This window comes from Rattus rattus, chromosome 1, assembly GCF_011064425.1.
Source record: "Rattus rattus isolate New Zealand chromosome 1, Rrattus_CSIRO_v1, whole genome shotgun sequence".
NCBI lineage: Eukaryota > Metazoa > Chordata > Mammalia > Rodentia > Muridae > Rattus > Rattus rattus.
The window spans coordinates 99,046,053-99,070,627 of record NC_046154.1 but is presented as its reverse complement, the minus strand read 5'-3'; the positions used below and the strand labels follow the sequence as shown (position 1 = coordinate 99,070,627).

The 24,575-nt window shown below is 41.7% G+C and overlaps 1 protein-coding gene across 1 annotated transcript in view; it reads left to right on the top strand.

Moving 5' to 3' along the window:
- Window positions 1-24,575, top strand: part of Amot (angiomotin) — a 49,937-nt gene that overhangs the window by 10,017 nt on the left and 15,345 nt on the right. Inside the window, exons 4-8 of the mRNA XM_032904053.1 lie at window positions 5,962-6,418; window positions 10,224-10,368; window positions 10,710-10,802; window positions 14,493-14,638; window positions 24,328-24,477. Of these exons, the coding sequence (XP_032759944.1) occupies window positions 5,962-6,418; window positions 10,224-10,368; window positions 10,710-10,802; window positions 14,493-14,638; window positions 24,328-24,477 (991 nt within the window). The remainder of the gene's footprint in view (window positions 1-5,961; window positions 6,419-10,223; window positions 10,369-10,709; window positions 10,803-14,492; window positions 14,639-24,327; window positions 24,478-24,575) is intronic.

Here is a 24,575-nt window from a genome sequence, read left to right as displayed (position 1 = left end):
CCTTTTGGATACTAAACAGTCGAGGAGATACGGTTGTTGGTGAAAGAAGAAGAATGATAGACGTATGCGGGTTCAGAATGTTTCTTGCCTTGAACTTCATGTCCAACTTCAGGGAACGTCTGAGCTGCTTGTTGGCTTTTCTTGAGAGAGTTTGTTAGGTAGCTGCCTGCCGTTCATGTGTTTTATGTATCTAGGTTAAGTTCACTTTAATGTCTGTAGAAGTTCCTCCAGATGTTCAATGGACATGGAATGCTACTATCATCTCTGTTCTGTATCTTAAGTATGTTTCCAATGCTTAATCATTCAACTCCCATTGTCCTTTGCACGACACACAAGATCCTATGGTTCTTTATATTATTTGTATTTTTACCATTTGGTAGACTTTCAGGACATGGTGTGGGGGAAGGGTTAAACCATGACAGATATTGCAACAGTTGTGCACGGGATCCTGGCCTCTTCCCCGGGGTAGGTAATTATGGCTGTCCAGAAGGCTTGAAGCCCCAGGTGGCTCGCAGTCCGAGACAGTGATATCACTGGCATCTTCCTCTTTGTCTCCTGGGTCCAATCATTCATTTGGGAAAGAACCTCCTGGCTAGCAGGTGGTGACTCACGAGATAAGGCACCTGGGGTGGGGTGGGAGGAGGTAAGAGAAGTTGCCTAGAATTTCCTGGTATTTTTTTTTTTTTCTCCCCCAGGTCCTGATTTTTCCCCATCCAGAGGCAATTCATTTTAAGCTCCTCCTTGCTTTACCGGTTTTGACTTTTTTTTTTTTTTGTTTCTCCCTAACTCAGGGTGATTTCTTAACCCTTTGCAAGGTCTTCTTCAGCTTTCAGAAGCCTAATTTTTGATAATTTTCTCAGAACAGGAAATGGGACAAAAACAGGTCCATTCAGCTTTCAACTAGTGCACAAACCCGGCCTTCTCATCTGCCCAGTGAAATGGAAGATCCAGGGAGAGCGCTGGCAGCACCTTTTGACGCCTAGCTTAGTGAAAATCCATTCAAGCTAGGAAAATGTCAAGGAAGCCCAGGGCTTTTTGTTTTGCTTTTGCCCATCAGTGTGGAAGCATCTGAGACAGTGCCTCCCTCCATGCTGATCTGTAGATGGGCTGACGTCTGATCTGTTGCCTTGTTGGAAGCACTGGTTGGTATATTGTGGAACTGAAGCCAAAGCCCCTGCTCAGCATGGCCCCCTTCTCAGGAAAGCCACTTTCAGAACTCATTCACCAGTGTTGTTTGTGATCTGAAGTGACTCCCACAGTGTTTGAAGCTAGATGGAAAAGCTCTTTGATCTGCCTAAATAAATAATGAGACAAAGAGGGGTTTTTCCTTCCCATACTGATTAAACAACCAAAGAAATTTAGCGGCACATATTTTATAGGAAGATAGGTCTAGTTTCTCCTTCTAAATGAGCTGTGGATCTCACTCTGAGTCTGTGCCTTGAAACGACAAAGCCCATGGGGACCTGCCTTTGTTTTTGTTTTTGTCTTGTTTGTTTGTTTTTCGGTTGGGCAGGGTGCTAGGCATCTATCTAATCCAGTGCCTCCAGCAGGCTAAGCAAATGCCCTACCTTTGAACTCCTCCCACCGCCCTTGGGAAGTATTTTGACACCGAGATATATGCCAAGAGTTGATTCTCTATGGGACAGGAACAACGTGGTTGATATTCTTAAGGGATAGTAAAATTGTCTAAGCTAGCAGTGCTCCATGTGAAGTTTGGGTATACATCAGACAAACCCTGTCTCTAAGCATTTGCATTCACTGGGTCCGGGCAGTGGCACCTATAGACAAATCTTTGGCAAAAGGAGGCAATTCAACAGCTTTCCAGAAGTCTACCATTGTTAGGTAGAGACGCATTTTCCTCCTTGATTTCCTATATGGCTTGTGAATATCTTCCCAAGTAACTGTAGTTTATAGGAAGATGGATGGATGGATGGATGGATGGATGGATGGATGGATGGATGGATGGATGGATGAGCCTACATTTTAAATTCTGAACCCACAAATGACAGATCAGTATGAAAAATAAGTTTTGTTTTGTTTTTTTTTGTTTGTTTGTTTTTTTGCTTTAACAAACTGCTATTAAAAGAAAATATCATTTTTCTTTTGCCTTTGGAGAGTCAATGAAATGTTGAGATTTGCTATTAAAATGAACAAAATGTTATAAACAATCCTTTGATTACTTCATCATCCCCATGCCCTCCTCCCTACTTAAAAAAAAAACTAAATAAATAGCATAAATGCTCAGAACTCCAAATGGGAAAGAAGGCCAAACCATTTCAAAAAAATTTAGTATCTAAATCTTTGTCTTTCTAAGTGCTGAACCCTTTTTGCATCCTGGGTTTAGACACTGATCAGTGCTTGTAAAAAATTAAATTATTTCTGTTTATAAAGCGGCCACCCCCTTTGCAATTGCTGAAATCATGCCCAGCTCTGAGGTTTCTTGAAATGCTTTTTTTGAGCAGAATCTCAGGGTGACCTAAATCTGTAGTTCCGAACAGAGCTCCTTGTGCAATTGGAACGGTCCGGAATTATTCACAAGCTGCTCTGCGATTCACATTCACTGCCACGGAGCCTGGGAGAGGCACCATTTCAGTGGTGAGACGTTGGCTATAGGCTGTTGGTGGCACCTGCTCTGATGAGAGTGTATGTTGGAGGGCAGGTGTGGGGAGGAGGGCACATGTGTTGCACTCGTGTTGGCAGGTGTGAGTGAAAGAGTGACAGAAGGGTATGGGGACCCTAGTCATGGAGGTAGCAGGGTAGAAAGGGGTGTGTGCGTGTGTGTGTGTGTGTGTGTGTGTGTGTGTGCTTGCAAGCACACACTCGGTTTTACTTTCCCTTTTTGTCTTTACATAACTTCTCTTTGAGATTATGTCCTCTCGTTCAGTGCAGCTTTTCGGAGGAGTGGTCTCCTGCATAGATAGTCAGGTTCTCTCTTTGGTAGAACACTTGTAGCCCATGAGTCTTACGAAGGAGTACAGAGTTGGGGAGAACAGGCAGGGAGGCAGATCAGATTGTCCGTGGGATCACGTGATTCTATTGTCTCCTGTTGGTGGCTTGTTGTTCCCAGAGCATTTCCAGCTGCTGTGGGGTGGGAGAACCTGTAGAATGTTCTCCTTTCTGCCCCTTTATTGCTGTCATTACTCTTTCTTTTATTATTTCCTCTTCAGTGTGTTTTTGTTTTCCCTGACAGATTGCCATAGTTCTCCCAACCTGTATCTTCTTCCCAAGAGCCCCCTGTTCTCAGAAAGAACCTCATTCCAGTGCCCCGCCTTTTGATGGTGGGCAGATGCTGGAGCCCAGATGGAGTTGTTTTGCCTGGAGGGTTTCTAGTCCTCCCTACCCCCAACTACCCAAGCCTTTGCTTGTTTGCAAATCTGCCAGTGAAGACTGAGGGTTTTTTCAACACCACAGTGTTCTGCTTCCTTTTGTAGCGTGGGGAGTCAAGGGCTAGCTGCTTTGTTTTTGCTTATCTTCATCCTGGGCTTATCTGACCCTAGAGACCTTCCGGAAACTTCACAGTATCCTTCCCTAGACCCCTGAGAAGCTGTGCACTGTCCAGGCCTTGACAGGCCATTCAACCCTCAGGGAGAGTGAGGCAGATGCCTCCCTGTTTGAGAGAAAGGCCCCTTTTACTTGATAAGCTTTCAGGGGAGCCATTGGGAGGAAGCCCCTTTTGAAAGTTCAGTTTGAAACTGTATTCAGAGAGAACATCTCCCAGGCAGTAAGTAGGCTTCCAAATCCCAAGAACAGGGACAAAAGAGAGTGGAATGACTTCTTTCCTCTTATTTGAAAGCAGGATTGGAAAATAGGAAATTTAAGACCCTCTTTCTGCCCAAGAGATTTAACACCCCCCCCACCTCAAATCCCTGGACATTCTAACTCTATATTGAAAGTCAATTAAAACAGCTCTTGGAAAGAGAACGGGTAGTTGTGTTGACCTGCATGGAAATTGAAGGTCCACAGAATAGAAAATGCGAACCTTTCACCTAGTAAGTTCATAAGCCACCCCCTGGCTTTAGAACAACTGAAAGTTTTCAGCTCTTGGAAAGAAAAGTTATGAATGGCACCAACTTTCCAGTTGTGGTCATTAATATCTTATCACACGTTCTATATGTAAGTTATTTGCATGATTTCTTCAATATTAAACAATTATTTCCAGTGACTTATATATAAAATTGGACAGATGTGTGTATGCTAGAGCCACATACTGGACCGTAGGACAGACCTTAGAGTCTAAACAGGTTTGAATACTTTTCTGAGTATCTAGGTCATTGGATGTGTTCTTGAGCCAATGTTTGCAATGATTTGGTTGTTGTAAACAGCCCGTATAGGGAGGAGTTTTGGGGGATGCTGGTGCCTGGAGTGTATGAAAGAGAAATGCATTAGAGCATCTGGATTGGTGGTCATTTGTCCAACTTCCATCAAGAATTTTATGCACATTAGCACAATGATTAACAGGTTATTCTATGTCGAAGATACTTAACAAGACAAACACATCTCACTGGTAGATAAGAAGCTATAATTCTTATAGAGTCAAAACATGTGAAGGTCCCAGTATTTTAGCCATTTATTTTCATCCGTGCCTCTCTAGAACTCACTATGTAGACCAGGTTGCTCATGAACTTACAAAGATCTGCTTGCCTCTGCTTTTCCGTGAGTGTTGGTACTAAAGGTGTGTGCCACCATGCCCCGAAGATAATTTTAAAAAGGTTTATAATTTTATAAAGGTTTATGGGTAATTTGCTTGCATGTATGTCTGTGCTACGCATGCATGCCTGATGCCCACCAGAACACAGCAAACCATCTCATACAACATGGCTGTTCTGTAGGTCTGAGAAATCAAACCGAGGTTCTCTAAATGAGCACCCAAAATGCTCTTAACCACAGAACCACCTCTCCAATTTCTATATTAAGTAATGAAACAAGGTTGCCCAGCTAGTGAACAGTGACAAAAGTCTCTCAAGTTCCTTTATTGGGATTTCTAGAGACTTTTTGTGTTTAGTAATTAGGAACCAAAAAAACAGCATACCAATGTTTTCTTTCTGAACATTCTGTAAGCAATAAGTTGGGGGTTTATGGGTTGCTGCTCAGAAATTAGTGGCGCCAGAAGATGGAGTGGGATCCTACCACTAACTCACCTGAATTAATTCTCCTCAATCTCTCTGTTTCTCTGTCTCTTTCTGTTTGTTTCCTTCAGGGTGGGACTCAGGGCCTTCCGCACTTCAGGCCTATGTTCTTGCCCAGTACGTCATCCTAATCCTCAGCACAGCTCTTTTCTTCCCTGAGTCTTTGTTTCACTCTGTTCAGTAAAATAATTTCTTTAAAGCCTTTCTAATTTCTAAATGTGGTGATCCAGTAAATCAAGGGGTATGGTGATGTTGCTTGTGTCCCCAAGCCTTCAAATCACCACTTCATCTGTAGTATTAAATTGATAACTGGAATGGGCAATAATTATTTGGTGTCTTGAAATGCAACGAATGTGTTCATCTCTTTAAGTCATTCTCGAGTGGAGGAATTCTCCAAGGTGGCCACAAGTGGAAAGGTGAAAGGTGGTGGAATGACTGCTTGAAATAAGCCAGTAAACATTTTTTACATTTAAGTCTGCATGTGATGGGTTGCATACGTAAAGTTTTTCCAGACAGGTTCAGTTTTCAGTCAACCACATGAGCATTACTTTGTACAAAAGGAATTTTAAACGAGTGAGCAATGAATGTGGAGATAGCCATCTTAAGATTCTCCTACTTACCTCAGAAGTTATCTGGTTTCATCTCCAAGAGGAGCATAGCTAGTGAGCAGTAGCAGTTGGACAGAGTCTCAAAATGTTTCGGTAAGAAGGAGCTCGAGAAGTCGTGGATGGGGATCTAACTCTGCCTACTTCTCATTCTACCTGAATTTGGGGAGGAATAGCTCCGTGTGCCTTGGGGATGAATTTAATCAGAGCTTGCATTTTGTGTTTTTCAGGGCAACACAGGACATCGCCTCCCTGTCTTTCTCAGCCAGGAACTCTCAGCCTCACAGCCCTACTTCGTCCTTGACAGCTGGGGCTGCCAGCTTACCCTTGCTGCAGTCTCCACCATCCACTCGATTGTCTTCTGGCCAACACGCCTTGGTCTCGAACCAAGGCGACCACTCTGCTCACCTGCCGAGGCATCAGCAGCATCTTCTTCCGAATCAGAGTCATCAGGGGGACCACTACCGGCACTCCCAGCCCAGCCTGACTCCAGCCCAGCAGCAACCAGGAGAAGCCTACTCAGCTATGCCTCGGGCTCAGCAGGCAGCTGCTTATCAGCCCATGCCAGCTGACCCTTTTGCCATCGTCTCTAGAGCTCAGCAGATGGTTGAGATCCTCTCTGATGAGAATCGCAACTTGCGGCAGGAGTTGGATGGATGCTATGAGAAGGTGGCAAGACTGCAGAAGGTACGGCTCCCCCTGAGGGTCAGTTCTACTCTTTGAATCTTTTTGGTGGGACTTGTTAAGTGATTGTTATGTTCATCTGTGTGGGTATATCTTTAAGATTCTTCTTCTGATGTTGGTCAAACTTTAGAAAACCTCTTTGCTTGTCTAGGATAACTAAGTTTTTCCTCTTTTTATTACCATACCTTAATTATATGAAATAATGGGTTTCATGGTGAAATTTTTATAGGAATTTTAAACGAGTGAGCAATGTATTACCGTGTAATATCATGTATACTTTTTTGTACACCCCCCCTCGTTTTTTAAGAGGAGTAACATTTTACATTTTTACTAAAAGAAATATACTACCGATTTCCCAGACTCTGCAATCCTAGAAAACTTAGTTGATTATTTTATTCAAAAAATCCTCAGAGATAGTTCTTCACAAAGAATATTAGTAAGGCCTGTGTTCGGAAAAAAACTAACAGCATTTAAAAGCCTTTTGTCTTGATTATGGTTTCTCCATATGATTTTGGCCTCAAAAATATAAAGCCATAGTACACAGTTACTAGAAAAATCCCACCAGCTGAGAGTTTGTATGCTTTATGTAAAGGCTGACAGTGCTTTTCCTTGTGGGAGTTCTTTTCTTCTCCTCCCTGCTTTTGCTTTGGTCTTTGACCACAGATCCAGCTCAACATCTGCTCTCTTTCTCTTGGTGTGTGTGTGTGTGTGTGTGTGTGTGTGTGTGTGTGTGTGTGTGTGTGTGTGTGTGTTGAGGGGGCACACAAAAAAGGAGCTTAGCATTACAGCTGGGTGACAGGTGACAGCCATAGGCAGAGGGAATTTTTTTTTTAAAAAAAGTGTCCCCAGTTACCCTTCTTCCCTGTTTCCCCCACACCCACTGTCTGTTTCAATTGGGACTTTAACTTCGAAGCATGTCCTAAGGCCCAAACCTAAGTTTTTTGCCTTGGTGACTCTTAGTGAGTTATGCCTCTGGCAGTTTCTTTGTAGCCTTTGTCCATGAGGGAATTCACGTGGCGTGATCTTGCAAACTGTTCTGGGAAGGTGAGGCTGAAGGTGGGGACAGAGAGACACTTGCTTTGTATTGCTCAGTAGCTCTGTCCCTAGGATACAAGAGGAATGGAGGTCTAGGGGCCTGCAGGATGCTGAGAATTCACTGACACCAGATCTTTTACCTAAAGGAGAAGTGGGCTTATTTTTCCATAGTAAAGTGATTTTTTAAAAAATATATTATGAAAAAGATCCCTCCCTTTCTCACTCTCTTCAAATTTGTTCGGGGGCTCTCAGGATGGATTGAGAGCTATTACTTTGTCTTGATTTTATTTTTTCTGTCTTCTTAGTTTGACAATAAATACGCCTTGCTCATTTCACATTCATGCCATCCATGGGTTTTGTTCATTGACTAGAAACCCCACTTCGCTGAGTAGACCTCCTCTAACTTTTAATTGGCCTTGGCCTGGCCTCCTCTTTGACACAATCACCCAGGACTGAGCTCAGATCTTCCTTGCTAAAGGATCGTGATGACAGGGACACTACTAGGAGCTGGGTTGGGAAACTAGTTTAGGTAGCGGAATAGGAACTTCGTTGATTGTTTGTTCCTTGTGCAGAAATACAATCAGAAAAGTACAATCATCATTCGCTGCAGTGTCTGCAGAGGCACAGTGTAAGCCAAGGCTAAGGTTGAGACAGGTAGGGGAGAAAAAGAAATTAAAAGTAGGGGAAGATAAGATTCACACAAGATAGATGCTAGAGCGAGGAAAAAATTGGAACACAAGGTCTTGAGGACAGGAAGTAGAATGAGCAAGTCTGGAAACCCATGGGCACTCTTCCTCTCTTCTCCCTATTCCGTCATGCATGCCCAGCCAGTGGATCCTCCCTTCAGGGTAAGCTTTATCTATCACACAGCTCTTTGGAAAGGGACAGTATGTCCACAAGGGGAAGGGGACTGGTTAGCACCAGATCCTTAACAAGCAGGCTGTGCACTTTGAGAAGAGGGTCTGTCTTCTTAGGTGTGGCCTTCTGGGCCGGAAGTAAGAAGCCTCAGTTTCTCTGGGCTGCTTCTTTCACAGCAACACCACCTGGCCTGCTCTTTCAAACGGGAAGTGCTTCTTTTCTCCTCTCCGGCAGTTGATTTTCCCGTTAAAGCTCCATCCAGCACAGACCCTGCGGATCTTGTCTCTAAAATGCCACTCACCAGTTTTCACCTTCTGTGCTGCTATCTTGGTGCCATCTGCAAGGCGAAAAACACTTTCATGTCTGCTCTTTTCAGGAGTGTAAGCCTCATTTGTTTGTAGGCAGTTCTGTCTCCAGCGGGATTTTGAAGATGGGGGCAGCTGGAATTGGAGTTGATTGAAATCCTCCCTCCCCTCCCCCACCCTCCATTGGGGCGCCTGTTTATTTCACCCCCTAAAGCCCCCGGAGCTTTGTTCTGGAAGAGTAGAAAACTGAGAAGAAATGCAGAGTGGTTGGAAGAGTCAGACTTAATTTGACAATTGCTTAATAGGCCAGGGGGTTTATTTGTCTTATACAAATTATATGCAAATAATCTCTGCGGTTATTACACAGGCACTGGAGCTGTACTGATCGCAAGACTCTGGAGTCTAATTTCTTCCTTTCTTCCTGTTTCTCTCTCATTCTGGACAAGAGTCTTTTTCCGATTTTTTTTTCCTTCTCCTTTTATAAGATTTGCAGAGAGGTGTCATAAAGCAACACAAATCCTGAATTTCAGTTAGAAATCTGCACTAGTTTCCCACTGACTCTGGTGACTATGGGATAAAGTCCAAATGCCTGACATTTAAAACCATTTTATGACCTGACTTCAGTCCATCTTCATGGCCACATCCCTCTAGCTTCCCTGTGGCTACCACACAGTGTCCAGCCAGATTAGACTCCTGGTCATTCTGGGAATGCATTTGCTTACTCAGAATAGAACACCCTTCCACTCACCTCTGCCCATTGAAATCCAATCCAGCTTTCAGGATCCGACTCTAAATGCCATCTCTCCCTGAAATTATTTTCCTCCCCTCCCCCAGACAGGGATAACTTCACTCGTTCTTTTGGCTTTGTATTGTTAGTCCTTGTTTTTTTAAAGCTGCAGCTTGCCCTCTATTCTCTGACTTGATTATATTGAAAGTTCCTTGAAGGCAAGGATAATGTGGATGTTCTTGCTCTGGTTTGCACAGTTCACAGTTTAATCAGACCTTCTTAACTATTTGACCCTTGATTAAATAGTCATGACGGATTGGATATACTACAGGAGGCTGACACTTTTGGGATTTCAGGGCTTATGCTTGCTGTTGATCTGTACTAATTAGATGGTTTAACTACTCTCTAAAATAGGGCAAGCTACATTGCCCTAGGCAGATGTCAAACAAATGAGAGAACTGCAAGAAGTCCTTTGAGTGCTTCAAAATAAAGGTATTACAATATTATTAATATTTTCTAAATCAGAAGATAATTTAGAAATTAATGTCATGTATGAAGTCTATTTTATCATACTACCTCCCATGAAGGCAGAAATTACACTGCCCAGCGTTCACTCCAGAGAGGAGAAAGAGAGAGGGGAGGGAGAGAGAGAGAGAGAGAGAGAGAGAGAGAGAGAGAGAGAGAGAGTCTTGCTTTTGTCCTAAGGAAATCCCATGAAGCATTTGAGTCATTTACTGAGTTTACAGTCAATCTTAAGTGTTTCCTGTATGGTTCTAAACTGTCATTTCCATCCAAGTCCTAGTAACACTTTCTTCCTTCCTTCTTTCCTTCCTTCCTTCCTCCCTCCCTCCCTTCCTTTCTTCCTTCCTTTTCTTATGTTAAGGTGGAGACAGAAATCCAACGGGTCTCTGAGGCATATGAGAACTTAGTGAAGTCATCTTCCAAAAGAGAGGCTTTGGAGAAAGCCATGAGGAACAAGCTGGAGGGCGAGATTAGAAGGATGCATGACTTCAACAGAGATCTGAGAGGTGAGCGACAAATGGACTTCACTTTCTAGTTCTTTTGTTTGTTTGCTTGTTTGTTTTTAAGATAATGTGTCTTTACCCATTTGGGGCTGGCCTAGGACTTACAACATAGTCTTTGCCAGCCTTATATTCTACAATTTCCCTGCTTTACTCTCCCAGGCAGTGAGGATAAAAGCATGTGCTGGCTCTTGCTTTAGACCAACTTGTATTACTTTAAGAATCACACTTGAAAATTCAGGACTGTGTCACCCACCCCTGTTTGTCCAAAAATATGCTGACCTTTGCCAAAGGCTAGTATTTAGAAGTCAAACTGTATGTGCATTAATCATCTTCATATTCCACAGACCGTCTAGAGACTGCCAACAAGCAGCTGGCAGAAAAGGAGTACGAGGGGTCCGAGGACACCAGGAAGACCATCTCTCAGCTCTTTGCCAAACGTAAGTCTGCAAACCCCAGAGGCAGGTATGAATGTGTTGAACAGGTCTGAAGATGTTGCAGGTATGGATAGAGGTATCATTTATGAAAATGTTGCCTGGCTCTTCTCTTTAGCTTTCTAGAACAACCAGGAAAGAATGAATATCTTTTTCCTGTTAGTGCCTGAAAGGCCAAGAAGGAGTATTCTTTGCACTGTCAGAGAAAACCCATTAGAATTCCTGCCATCGTCAAGGCTAGCTGCGGAAAAGACCTTAGGGAATACTGTCCTCAATAATGCCAAAGGAATTATCGTAGGTGATTCCATATGCTGGCTCTAGATGGGATGAACATACAGGACAATCTTTAATGTTTGAAATCCCCAGCCTATACCATGGGTTCACCTATCAGACACTTACTGCTGTGTCATATTATTACCCACTGGTAGATTGTAATTTAAGCAGGAAGAGCTTTGGCTGTGACTTGAACTCATGGTTCTGATTACAGAGTTGGAGGGTATGGGGCTGGGCAGAGCTGTGCTTTCCTCATAATAGTGTTTCCTTTGTCTGGAAATACTCCTAGGACTGTAACAATGAATTAATCCTCTTCTTTATCGAGTCCCTAATGGACTCCACCCAGCTAGACAATGCCTAATTCTTTCCAATTGCTATAATAAAAGTCGCAATAAAAACTTCATAGTAGATGGAGTCCGCTGGGAGAATGAATTGGGTTGAGAACAGATGAACTGTCCTTGTTTCGACAGATGCCTAAGCGTGGCTCCCCAACCCCCCACCCCAGCCTCCCTCAGTGCAACTCCCACTGAAGTCCTTCTTGTTGGGGACTTGTCAGTCTCTTCTATTTTTGCTGGGTCTCCCGATGACCCTTTCATGTCATTCTGTGCAGTTCCCAGTTGGCTTTGACAAGTCTGTTTGATCTTCATTGACAATATTCCCTTCCCTGCCTGGCCTGCTCTGTTGTACTCTGGCTCCAGAACAGTTTTTCTTCCTCTTGGCCCTGAGCCTCCTGTTCCTTTGTCAGTAGTCTTAAGGGCAAGGAATGTTGTTTTTCTGGTGTCATCAGAACCTAGGGTAAATTGTGAAGTTGCTTTTGTGGTATCACTGTTACCCTGGAAGCTAGTTCAGTGGTAGGAAGACGGTGGCAGCCTCCCAGAATAAAACAAAACATATGGATTCTTGCCCTGCATCTTCCAGTTTGTACTCCTCTGTGTGAAGAAATGGTATTTCAGGTACTCTCAGAGCTCTGGCGTGGGTTTATAAAATTCAGTTAGTTACTAAGCAGAATTATATTAACAGCAGGGCGAAAATACTGTCAGTGGTTCTAAAACTAGGTGAAGACGAGAGCATGCCTTTTTGACCCCTTTGTTTCTTGTGCCCTTGGGCATCCAAAGGGCCCTGGAAGATGGGAACTGTAACAGGAAGAAAGAGAGGTCTTTTGAAAAACCTTCCCTGGATATATATACTCCAGCAACCCCAGAGAGACGTAAGCATAGCAATTCAAGCCAGGAGGCAGTTGGGTACAGTAGAAAGACCTTAGTTCGAGTCTGGAATGCACCCCTCATTTTCCAGGAGCTCTTGCAAGTCAGTCATGTTTGCTTTCCAAGTCCTGTTTCCTTGTATGCAAAATAGAGAAGTGAAGAATGATACCTCATATCCTTGTTCTGAGAATTAAGCTAGCACGATGTCTGGTATGTAGTGAGCATTCAGCAAATGTTCATTTCTTTCCGAGGTACCTCGATTCAAATAAGGGTCTGTGGGAAAGGAGTCCAAACTGGTATCCTGGAGATAGTGTTCAAGGTCTTCAAAGGAAGACCACCTCTACCTACACGTCCACACTAACACACTAACACGTCTCTGTGATGAGGTTTGTCCTAGTCACTGGAGAGGTACCTGGAAAAACATGAGACATACAGTGTATGTCATTGTCCCTTGTAGCTGTACTTTAGTACTAAATTCGGAAACAAAATTACTACTCTTACAGGTCTGGTAACACTTAGCCATCATATTTTAAAAGTTAATATAAAAGAATCAGCCACGTTTAATTAAAAGACATATTTTGAAGCCTTTAATTCTTTTTCTTCGTTAATCATGGTGATGACTATCACTCTCTTTGGCACCTTTTCATGTGTCCTTCATTTAAATAAATTCTTTTATCTCATTGGATCCTTAGGAAATATGGATGACAAAAGACGGTATACTGTCACCTGTGCTTGCATTATAGAGGGTTTTTATCCTTTCATATGATCTTTTTACTTCCTCTCCTGTCCTTCCATTTTCTCTACTTTTTCTTATTAAAAACGTAAGCATCTTATTCCTAAGTGTTTCCAATTTTGGACCTGATCATTCGAACCTCCTTGACTTCCCTGGGTGTGGGTCTGGTGTAGAAAAGAAGCTGTGTAGTTTGTCTTTTAGTTAAAAAAATATTTTGATTATTGTTGCTGAGTAATAGGAATTATACAGGGGCTAGGAACTGCAGTAGACAGGCATTTGAATAACACTTCTCATGCATTGTTGTTTTAAGGGCAATACTCTTTCCTATTATAGCATAAGGCATGGGAATATAGCATAAGGCATGGAGCAAGTTAAATAGTATCTAGCCCTACGATTTTAGCTTTAGTGAGTCTGTGCTTTTGGACTATGGCCCTTACAAATGTGGCTCAGTCCCTATTCTTGTTTACTGTGCTAGGATCAGAGGGGCCTAGAGTCGGGGTATTTTTCTTTAGCCTGGAACATGTTAAAATGAACATTATCCCTTCTCCATACTGGTTAGCATCCAAACTATTCCAATAAGTTAGGTTCTGGTTAAAGTTTCTCCTCAGGCCATGCCTTGTTGAGGAGAACAGAATGCTCTGGGATATTTCATAATGGTCACCCCACCCCACCCAACCGCCCGTCACAAATAACACGAGGAAATTTTTTTCTGATCTCCTGGAAGAATCTAGATGAACACCTGATGGCAAAACTTCTAAAAATGTGGGTGTTCCAGTATGAGTGCCTCTCCCAGGAATTAGCTCTCACATGTGTGCATACTGAGCCACCAGCAATTTATCAATTATATAGTTCAGGGTTTCCTAACTAGCCTCGGGTTTCCATGGTCCCTGCTCATGGAATTCTAATTTGGTAAATTGTGATCCCCTGTCCACAGGTCTCCTGCTTTAAGGGCAGAAGCTCCTCTAGTAAACTTCACTTCTGAGGGCTCCCTACAGATCTCTCCTCAATTGTCTTCTTTTTTTTTTTTTTAATTCAGCCGTTTAAACCTCTGCTAATGTGGAGTCTCGCTTTTTAAATTCCTTTCATGCTGTATTAGAAACCAGAAGTTCTATTATTCTACTTTAGAAGAAAAAAAAATTAAGACATGGCTGGTCATGGACCTAACTGCCTTTCATGTTTAAGTAGGAAAGGTCCAGGCAGGAGAGAAGCTAGAATCAAGGTCCTATTTAAATGGAGCATCATAGATTCGAGGCTCAGACTCGTGATATTTACTGAACTACCCTTGCATGGTTGAGATAAAGGCCATTTCATTTTGCTAACTCATTTTGCTCAGATTTTGCTTGTTCAGCTTCATTTGAACAGAGATAAGGGAATGATTGTGATGTTCTTTTCTGTGTTTCAGTGTTTTTTTTCTCCTGTTTCTTTCGAGTATATTTTCTTTATCCTGCTTGACAAAGACTCTTCTTTGTGGTTTCCATGTGCACACAGATAAGGAAAACCAGCGGGAGAAGGAAAAGCTAGAAGCTGAGCTCGCTACTGCCCGTTCGACCAACGAAGACCAAAGGCGACACATTGAAATCCGAGACCAGGCATTGAGCAATGCCCAGGCGAAGGTGGTGAAACTGGAAGAAGAGGTAGGTTTCCTCAGGTAGCATATGAGCCTGAGAGTAAAAGCTGGGGAGCTCATAGCACTGGGTTTCTTATCCGTTTGAATATGCAGCTTATACAGTATTACAACAGAGACAGATTTTGGCTATTCAGTTTTATCTGGACAGAAATAAGGGATAGACTGCTGCTCGGATTCCATTTTCTATGTTTCAGAGTTTCGTTCTCTTATTCATTTTCTAATGTATTTTATTTATCCTGCAATGAAATTCTTCAGTGATTTCTCCTTTATGACTGGTAGTCTGCTTCTGACTGTGACTAACAATTAGAACCACTTTTTAGTGATTCTTCCATTCTAAAGAGTAGACGGTATCTACAAAAATCCTCATGCACACACACACACACACACACACACACACACACACACACACACACACAAGAATATATTTATATATGCCAGAATATGAAATCATTACAAAGGAGGCAATTTCCATTCTCCTATTTATTTAATAAACAGTTTCTATACCATAAGTTCTCCCTAGTACCTTAGCCTTGCCTTTAGCCTCTTCTTACTAAGCTTTAAGCATTTACCTTCAAAGGACTATAGAATGATTCCAGATATTTTAAAATACTCCACTGATCTTGCAATTGGAATGGTCCTGTTCTCCCCACACTCGATGGAAAGTCAAACCTGACCTTGTCCTAGGTCAGAAATGCATCTTGACAGCCCTGTCTTTGCTATTGAATTTGACAATATTGTTTGGAGATAGAAGCAGTCTTCAGAGGTCTGGGACAAAAATAAGACCCAGGGAGAGTTCATAGTTTATGTCAGGAGAATGCATTGGTAAAGATCTTTGTTGTGGCTTAGAGACCAGTTTTAAAGAATGTTATTATGTGGTGCGGTTGAATTTGTCAACTCTTTGTATGAGTAGATGGAGCCATCCCTTGACAAATACAAGGGCCTCTGAATTATTAGTAAGAATGCTTTAAATATGTATCCGATTAGTGTCCATGTAGAAGCTGCTATATTGCGACACTAAACTGTCTTACTATGAAAAAGCGGGAACTTCTCTGCTGTACTGTTCATTAATTAATCTTGGATGTTGGTTGTGATTGTTCTGGAGTAACATTAACTCTTAAATGTTTTGAATGTTTGGGGAATGGGTATATTCCAACAAAGAAGTGATGATGAAGTGTAAATTTGGCTAAAAAAATTAAAACCTTGTTAAATTCTGTTTTGAAATTGGAATTATTTTAAGAGAAATAGTACATTTCATGGATCTGTAGTAGGAAACCACTTGGGCTACATAGCAACTCCAAGGCCAGCCCAAGTAGTATAATGAAAACCTTTTGGAAAACAGTAATAATAGTCTCCGTTATTTTAAACTTGAAAGCTATAGGAGCCTAAAATAAAATAAGATCGTAGTTTTGCAAACTAAATGACATTGTAGCTATTGTATGAGAAATGTCTTCCCTGTGTCCATTAATTTTCCACTTCTTGGTCCTAGTAAGAAAGACTGTGGTTTCTGGAGCTCTCCAGACTTAGATTTCCTCTGATCTTCTTTTTGAGCCTCAAAGACTGGTCGGAGTTACGTTGTGAGTTAACAGTTTACTAGGAACTAATACCATGTAATCCATGATATCCTTTAGCCTGCCTTACCCAAGTGTTAATGTCAAGTTGTAGAGAATCGACATAATACTTCTTCAGTCCTCTCTCTTAAAAACATACTGTTACTTCATGATATGAAGAGGTTTTGGTTATTCAGGATTAAAACTGCTCAACAGAGAATGTTAGGATTCATAAACTCTGCAACGGTTTGATATGCGATCTTGAATGTAGTTCTGTCACAAAATCAGTGACTACTTCTGTCTTACGGATGCTTTCTGTGCTGGGCACAGTGGCACATGCCTTTGATCCTAGCAGTGGGGAGGCAGAGGCAGATGTGTTTCTGTGAGCCTAAGGCCAGCTCAGTCTACACATTGAGCTCTAGGACAGACAGAGTTACATTGTGAGACCCTGTCTCATAAAACAGAGTGACAGACAGGAAGGTAGAAATGAATTAATGAATAGATAAGATTTGCTTATGCTTGGTGGACATGGCTCAAGGAAGGCCATGTTGGAAAGCCGAGATACACTGGACTACCTGCCAGTGTCCTGTGTAAATCCGTATTGTGTGGTTCATGTCTGACTCAGAACTTTGGAGTTTTCCCAGGAAAAAGAAAGGTTTTTGTTTTTTTTTTTTTTTTAACTTATTTAGCAAATCAAAATTATTCTCGAAGCAGGCCTTTTGTGAGGGGAATATTTTTCCCAGGTTTCTTAAGTTCAAGGTCACTCAGGTAATTAGTTTTCATTACATCAAGGTGGCAGGGAATTAACTGTATTGATTCAAGGACCCTCGAGTTCTTTTATACCTTCACCTCTTGAAAGCCCTCATGTGGGTGCATTCCTTGACATTCATTTCATTTTCTAATCCGTTGGCTTCCTGTGAGTCTCGAGTCACCCTTCTAAGCATTCCATGGAAGGCCACCTCAAACAGAACTGTTTTCCACCGGTCATAACCTGATCTCTCTCAAGATAATACAGATTCCTTTATGAACCATGGTCTCATGACATCTACAGAGATATTTTGCTAGGGTGGGGATGAATAGATTCCTTTTTCTGACAAGTCACTGGGATACAGACCTTAAAATCAGACTACCTCCTATGTAGCAGACAGCCAGAGGAGGTAAATGATGCATTCCTAACCCCCTTTTCCCTTACCTTTTGGGACACATGGGTCTCATTGAAATTGACACTGATTCAACAAGTCTAAAGAGCTCTGTGTCCTAAAGCAACCGCAGTCTTCTCACATTCACAGAGCACTTCCTCCCATCCCCTCAAGGTTACCCTCACTGGGGAGTTTCCATGGATGTCTGGCATATCTTTTCACAAAACGCAAGTCAGCCCAGGCTTCTGGCCGGCTGCTACATTAGGAGAATACAGAGTTGAAGCAGTGGCTTGGATAATTGTTTCAGGGATGGTGGGAAAAATAGACTTGGCAAAACCCGAAGGGGAAGATGCTGAGGGCGAGCTGCTTAGTGAGCACAGTGTGTAGGAAAGTAGAAAGCAGGAGGTCAGAGGACCTGCTGGAAGAGCCAGGGAGTCACATTTGGGGCTGGAATGAATGATTGAAGTAGAGGCTGAAGTAAGTAGTCACGTGTTCAGAACCACAGCGACTGATGATGATTTGGACATTGCTATTCTTGTTGAGATCCTTGGGTAGCTCTCAAAGTCCTGTTGACACCTCAGCCACGTCTCCCAATGTACCTACCTCCCTTTTATTCCACTTTCACTTGCATTCTTCTTAAGAGCTAACATTTGCCAATCTTTCCATGCTCCTCACGACTAGAGTTACTTGGCTTTTTGTTTGTTTTGTTCTAAAAGATCATTTTGCTGTCTACCAAGTAATACACCAGTTTCTCCTTTCCAGTCATAGAGGAAGATGTCTGCATAACATTTATATGTTTAATACTCTCCAATAATTTTGAACCAGTTGAGCTCTGTCGGTGAAGTTTAAGCTTATACAGTAGCTAGAATGTTATAAGTTTGAGTGGAAGTCTGAGAGTGTGAATTATATGTGTACTTAGAGGGTTGATAGGATGGGGTACATATGCCATAAGGAATTTCCCGGAATGTTCTACTGATGAACTATCAATTCATTTGAAAGGCATCTCATCAAAAGATGACATTTCTCATCCCATGACACTGCAATTTTGTTATAGTGATTGTTTATTGTTTTTAGCCACACACCCAATAGAAATAGGACTGCCTCTCTTAGGTTGTTTTTTCCGTTCTTTTTTTTATATCACTATGGCCTTTTAAATTCCCAAGGTAGAAGCCTTATATATTTCTTTATTCCCGAGGCAGCAAGTTTTCAGAGGTGGTGTTTTACTCCTTAAGTCTTTTAATATCTACCAGCGGACCATAACCTTTTGGCATTGGACAGAGGCAGCTTGCTAATACCAGGCTAGTGTTACCAAGTTGCTTCGGTGTGAATCCTGACATAGAGCAGGGTCTCCGGGTAAAACTAAATCAGATCAAACAAAAATTACTGAAAGCTCATGGGGCAACATAAAGCTCCTCCTCTGCGAAGAAGTGGAACAGAGAAAATATACCGTAGACATGACATTAGAAAGGACTATGCGTACATAATGGAAGGCAAGAGACTAAGCAGATAAAATGCGGGCACACTGTATCAGCTTCAGTGTCCTTGAGAAGATGGGCGCCTGGGTATGTCAGGATTCACTCCTGCCTACACATCTGTATTTTTAATCTCTGATTTGTATTTTTTCCAGAGAGCCGTTGATGTGGCTCAGTGGTAGGGCACTTGCCTGGGATGCACATGGCCGAGTTAAGAAAGAAAAAAGAACAACAACAGATATATTTTATATCCTCTGGGAACCTTCCAAGTATTAGCATCTTTCCACAGATGAGAATATTAAAGTGCGGACAGATTAGGCAGGACAGTTAGAAAGAAATCTCGGGAAAACATACACACACTACGAGCCCTGTTACTCGTCATCCTGTAAATAAGTGGGAAACATATGGATTAAGGAACTTCCTTGTAAAAGCTTGAGACAAACAGCTTCCAGGTGCTCTAAAACTAATTTTGTATAGCTTTCTTAAAAAAAAAGTCAGTTTGAAAAGACACACACAGTTGTTGGAGGAAAAATGTCGTCACATGGCATTCATTTGGGATCAGATTCTCCTGAGTCAGAAGGGTTATGGGATCTACCAAATTCTTGGAATGGGTTCAAATTATTACAAGTGCAGTGGAAGATGATTGACTTAACCCGCGAAGATTTGTTCTGTTCTCTATCAGATTACTTTCTCGCTGTTCTTTCTCCCATTTCTTATGATTTTTAAAGATTCCTTTTGTGTGTCTGTGCATTTGTCTGTGAGGGCAGAAGGGAGAGAGGGAGGGGGAGAGATTGAAAAATTGAGAGAGAGAGAGGGAGAGACAGAGAGAGAGTGAGAGAGAGACAGACAGACAGACAGACAGACAGACAGAGAGAGAGAGAAGAGGCTTCTTCAGTTTTCAAAGCGCAGGGATGACAGACCTGCACTATATTTGACAAAGATTCTCCATTGAAAATTTGTATTTATTCTGGATAGGAATGATTTGATATCCTTATCATGACTTAGTGAAGCAAAGTAAATATTGGTGGGAAGACAAAAATGGTAGTTGTCATAGACTGAATCTCTGGGGTACAGTGGTTCCTGGATGGGGTGAGGAGAATATGACTCAGAGATGAAGACAAAAGCAAATAATGGGTTCTGGAGACAAATCGAGAGAAGACAGGCGAGAGGATAGTACGGGAAGGGAAAATCTTTAACGAACTTCTGAACCAATGTTTACTAAGAAAGCTTAAATAGATGGAATGATGTCTGCTATTCACTAGACAACTAGAAAGATTCAGGTTGAAATGATGGACTTACATGGCTTCTTCTAGGAACTCATGAGTACAGGGTTTGATTAGAAACTCAGAGTGACTAATCTGTGGTTCTGAAAACTCATTTTCTACATGCAGACCAGAGCCGCACTTGTGGATTTGGAAACTTAAAAAGTGAACCCTCATTTCCTTGAAGACTGAAGACGTCAAAAAATAAATAATCTAGATTTCTATAAAATCACATTTTCTGTGATCTCTCTTACACACACACACACACACACACACACACACACACAGAGAGAGAGAGAGAGCGCATTTACTTAGTTTTTAACCTCCACAGTTTTATATATATATATATATATATATATATATATTCTAGGACCTTATTTAACATCTTATTTTCTTTAACACTCTCAGATATTGTTCATTGTTAAATATGAAAAGACAACTCCTAGATCTGTGAACTATGGAAGTTTAAAGACCTGTAGAGGTCATCATAAATTATTTATCTAGTTTTGTGGGTTTTCTTTAAGTTCTTAAAACTTTGTGGGAGAAGGAATTGCTGAGCGGTGAGGAGCAAAATCACCAAAGGGTATATTGGAACCGTAAGTAGTATGTGTGTAACAATGATGCGTCTGTTTTATAAAAAGATAAATGTCACGCTGGATGTAGTGGAGTAGACCTGTAATCCTAGCATTCTGGAAGGAGGATCTTATGCTTGAGGTCAGCTTAGGCAGTTTAAAAAAACACTGTCTCAAACAAACAAGATGATTGAATGCTATAAGGTATGCAGCTAGTTCTTTATGAAAAACAACATTGGAAACAAAAGGGATGAGTATGCACATGTATGTATGTGTGTATGTATGTATATATGTATGTGTGTATTTATGTATGTGTGTATGTATATATATATGTGTGTGTATTTATGTATGTGTGTATGTGTGTATGTATGTATATATGTATATATTAGGATGTTTTTACATATTAGGATGTTTTATGTAGAACACTAAATATATAAATACCCAATAGAGGAGAAGATAGCAGCAACTCCGTACAAAACATCAGATCTGCAGAATTCAGTTTGAAGTTTTGACACCCTTCAGAGATTGATGAGGTGCCCACCCCCATAAGACACCCTGGCTGGCACTACATAGTAAATAGTTTTTAATATTTTTGAGGGCAATGTAGTATCGGTTGCAATTGCTGTACTCAGTCTTATTGGCTGGAAGGCAACGAACTGTTCACATTCTACAGGCCTGGCATAGCATCAGCCATCTAGCTTTGCTGATTCGTGCACTGCTCCTCCTATTACCCACAGTTGTCTGTTAACAAATGGAGACTCTGCGGCAGAGTGGGGACGTTGTCATTCATAGCCAACCAGTAACCCAAGTTGGGGAGCTTAACAGCACACATAACTGGAAAGAGAGTAAATTATAGCCCATAAAATCTCTGGGAGCAATGAAGTTAGAATACATAGACCGCAGTACTAGAAATATCTACACTCTGTGGAGTATATAACCCTAGAAGATGGCTGAGTTTATAAGTTAAATGCATAAAACCTAGCATACAAGGCGGTATCCAAAATTGCCACTCTCCATTCTGGCGTTATCTAAAAAGGTGAGGCTTCCCAGGTGCTTACAGTATTTGTTATTGAGCTATACTCTTTCATTTTTTTCTTTTTTTAAAAAAAGATGTACGACTGTGGCAGCAATAACGGCCTTTATTTTTCTTGGCTTGCTCTGCAGAATCTGTCTAAACACCCAGTTTTCAACAAACTCAGAGAACTCACCGATTCCACATTGCCTTTCCCATTCAGAGGGCTGGCTCAGTGGCTCCTCTTTTCTGTGGGTTTGCTTTCATGGGATGTTTAGGTTTCCCTTTGTGAGAAAAGGCAGGGGCGTAGAGAGTGGCATGACCGTGGATTGCCTTTTCAGTTTTCAGAGCTCCCTTGGCTGTACTTTGCCATCAGGGCCAGAAATGGCGATGCTGTCACGTTTAATTGCCTTTAAATTATAACTGCTCTAAGCCCGTGGTATAATTTCATTCTCTGCATTACCATTTACTGCTCCTTGGGGTTTTCAGCATGATTCTGAAATAAATGCATTCAGCTCTAAAATTACAAAACCCCAAAGGTGAAGGTGACAGAATGATTCCTTCTTTCTCAGTACCGAATGCTTTACAGAAAGCAAGGCAGAAGCATCCCACACCCCAATCTCTTGCTTGCCCTAGTAAGGAAGGAAAGGTTTAAGCTTCTTGAGAGGCAAAATAGGATGATTTCTTTGATCATTGTATACAGCTTAGGAAATTTTCATAAATAGTAAAGCATCTAGACTTAAATTCACTTCTGTTGGTTTACAGTGCCAGATTAAATGAGGCCTGCTTTGGAAGGCAATGCCAAAAAAAAACATTGAAACAATTTAAAATGGTTTCTTTTGTTGGTCAAAGGAGACATCAATGGTCTGGTGATAGGAAAATATAAGGTATGTTTCCTGACACCCAGGGAAAGCTCAGAAATTCTGACCTGGATAGGAGAGGATTCTGAGCAAATGTTGTTTCCCCACCAGTAAGTGGTAGTGCGGTTGAAGCAGAAATACAAAACAACTGTGGTTTAGCCTCATTATTACCATGAAGGAGTTACCTGGTCTCTGCACTGAGAAGATCTGATGGGTCCTACTGGCTTGACCAATCGGGCTATGTGGCTGTGGACAATATTGACATGGTGTGCAATTTCTGCCATTGCAGCTACCTACTGAAGTCATCCAGGGCTTAGGAATTACCTGCAGTTAACTGCCTGGATTTATGTTTTTTACTACCTGTTAGCAATAATATTTTTACTCTTAATCTCAGTGGCTGAGCTATCTCTAACCTTAGTGACCAAGGAAAAGATAATGATAGGAGTGCCCCACTTGGGAGGAATTTATTGTAGAAAGAGCCTACAAGTTGATATGCTCGCATTCAGGGAAGCTATATGGTAGTGTGGGAAGCAGAATCTGTTCTTTTGCAAGCAAAATGGTAAGGCTGCTGGCTAATTTTCCAATGTTATTGGATATTGGAGTATGAATGTCTTATTTAAGGCTGTCCAATGGCTTCCTTGATCATTGCTGCTTTGTCAGGGTTTGGCTTACAAGATAAACGGGTACAAAGAACATGCATTCTTCTCCCTGGTTATCTCAGTTTTTGCTTACAGTCTTGCAAAGGTGAAGAATCATATCTGACTCAATCGTTCTCTGAAATATATATTGATTCATTTGAGTATTTAAGGGACCCTTGGCTCCAGAATAAAACTAAACAGTATACAGTCCACAGTCACCATCAGCCTCAACTTTGGAAATGAAAATCCCAAATAATTTGTAGTCTTTTAATTAAAAATTAAACAAAAATAAAACAAGTAAGACACTGCTTGTCCTGAGGAGACCAAAAGTCATTTGAGCCATTATTTGGCATCACCAAGTTGAGAAACAGAAGTTCTCCAAGAGAGCCAATGTAGGCTACTTTGAAAAATGACCAGGGCAATTTTTCAGAAAGACATTTTTGGTGCCTTTGTATCCATAGTAGCTGCTTTCTCTAACCTCAGCCCTGGAAGGAGACAGTGTTTTAAGGGGATTGTAGGCTGCTGAGAGCTCTATGGGTAAATGGCTTGCCACCAAACCTGACCACCTCAGTTTGATCCCTGGAACCCAAATTGTAGAGGGAGAAAGCCAAGTCTCACAAGTTGTCTTCTGACTGCTATATGCCATTGTGGCCTGTGACCGTTTAAGTACGGATGAGTATCTCTTTGTCTCTCTGTCTTTCTCTGTCTCTATGTCCCCACACACAGATAATCAATGTAAAACACAATTCAAGGGAGTAGGCTTCTAAACAACATTGATCTTTTCTCCTTCTTCTCCTCCCACTTCTTTAGCATTTATTAACTGTGAGAGCGCAAATGAGACAAGCTTCCCTCAAACCTTCTCATTTATAGTAAAGAAGAGGGATGAGGGCAGCCATAACTGGGAAACTAACCATCTCGCATTCTAAGGTATTGTTTTGGGTGGAGAAAGCTTGATGAAGACATACAGATTAGGAGGAGGAGGAAGGGATACAAGAGAGGGTCCTACCTCTCTTCACATTTGTATGATATATACATTATAAGCAGAAAGCTCATTCCAAAGGTCCATCACACTGTTTTTTCTTCTTGAATCAGAAAGAAATCTCAGTATAAGGCTGAATTTGGGAAAGGGTATAACTGACCCCGTGTCTTATTTTCTTTTTATTTGCGAATCTCCCTCCCAACCTGGATTTCCAGCTGAAAAAGAAGCAAGTGTACGTGGACAAAGTGGAGAAGATGCAGCAGGCTCTGGTGCAGCTCCAGGCAGCATGTGAGAAGCGTGAGCAGCTGGAGCACCGACTCCGGACACGTTTGGAGAGGGAACTGGAATCCCTTAGAATCCAGCAGGTAATGCTGTGTGACATCCTGGGGATGGACAGAGATGATAGATGTGTGAAACTATGCTACCCAAGTCTGTCTTAATGAACCAGGAAGTTTCTTAGGGT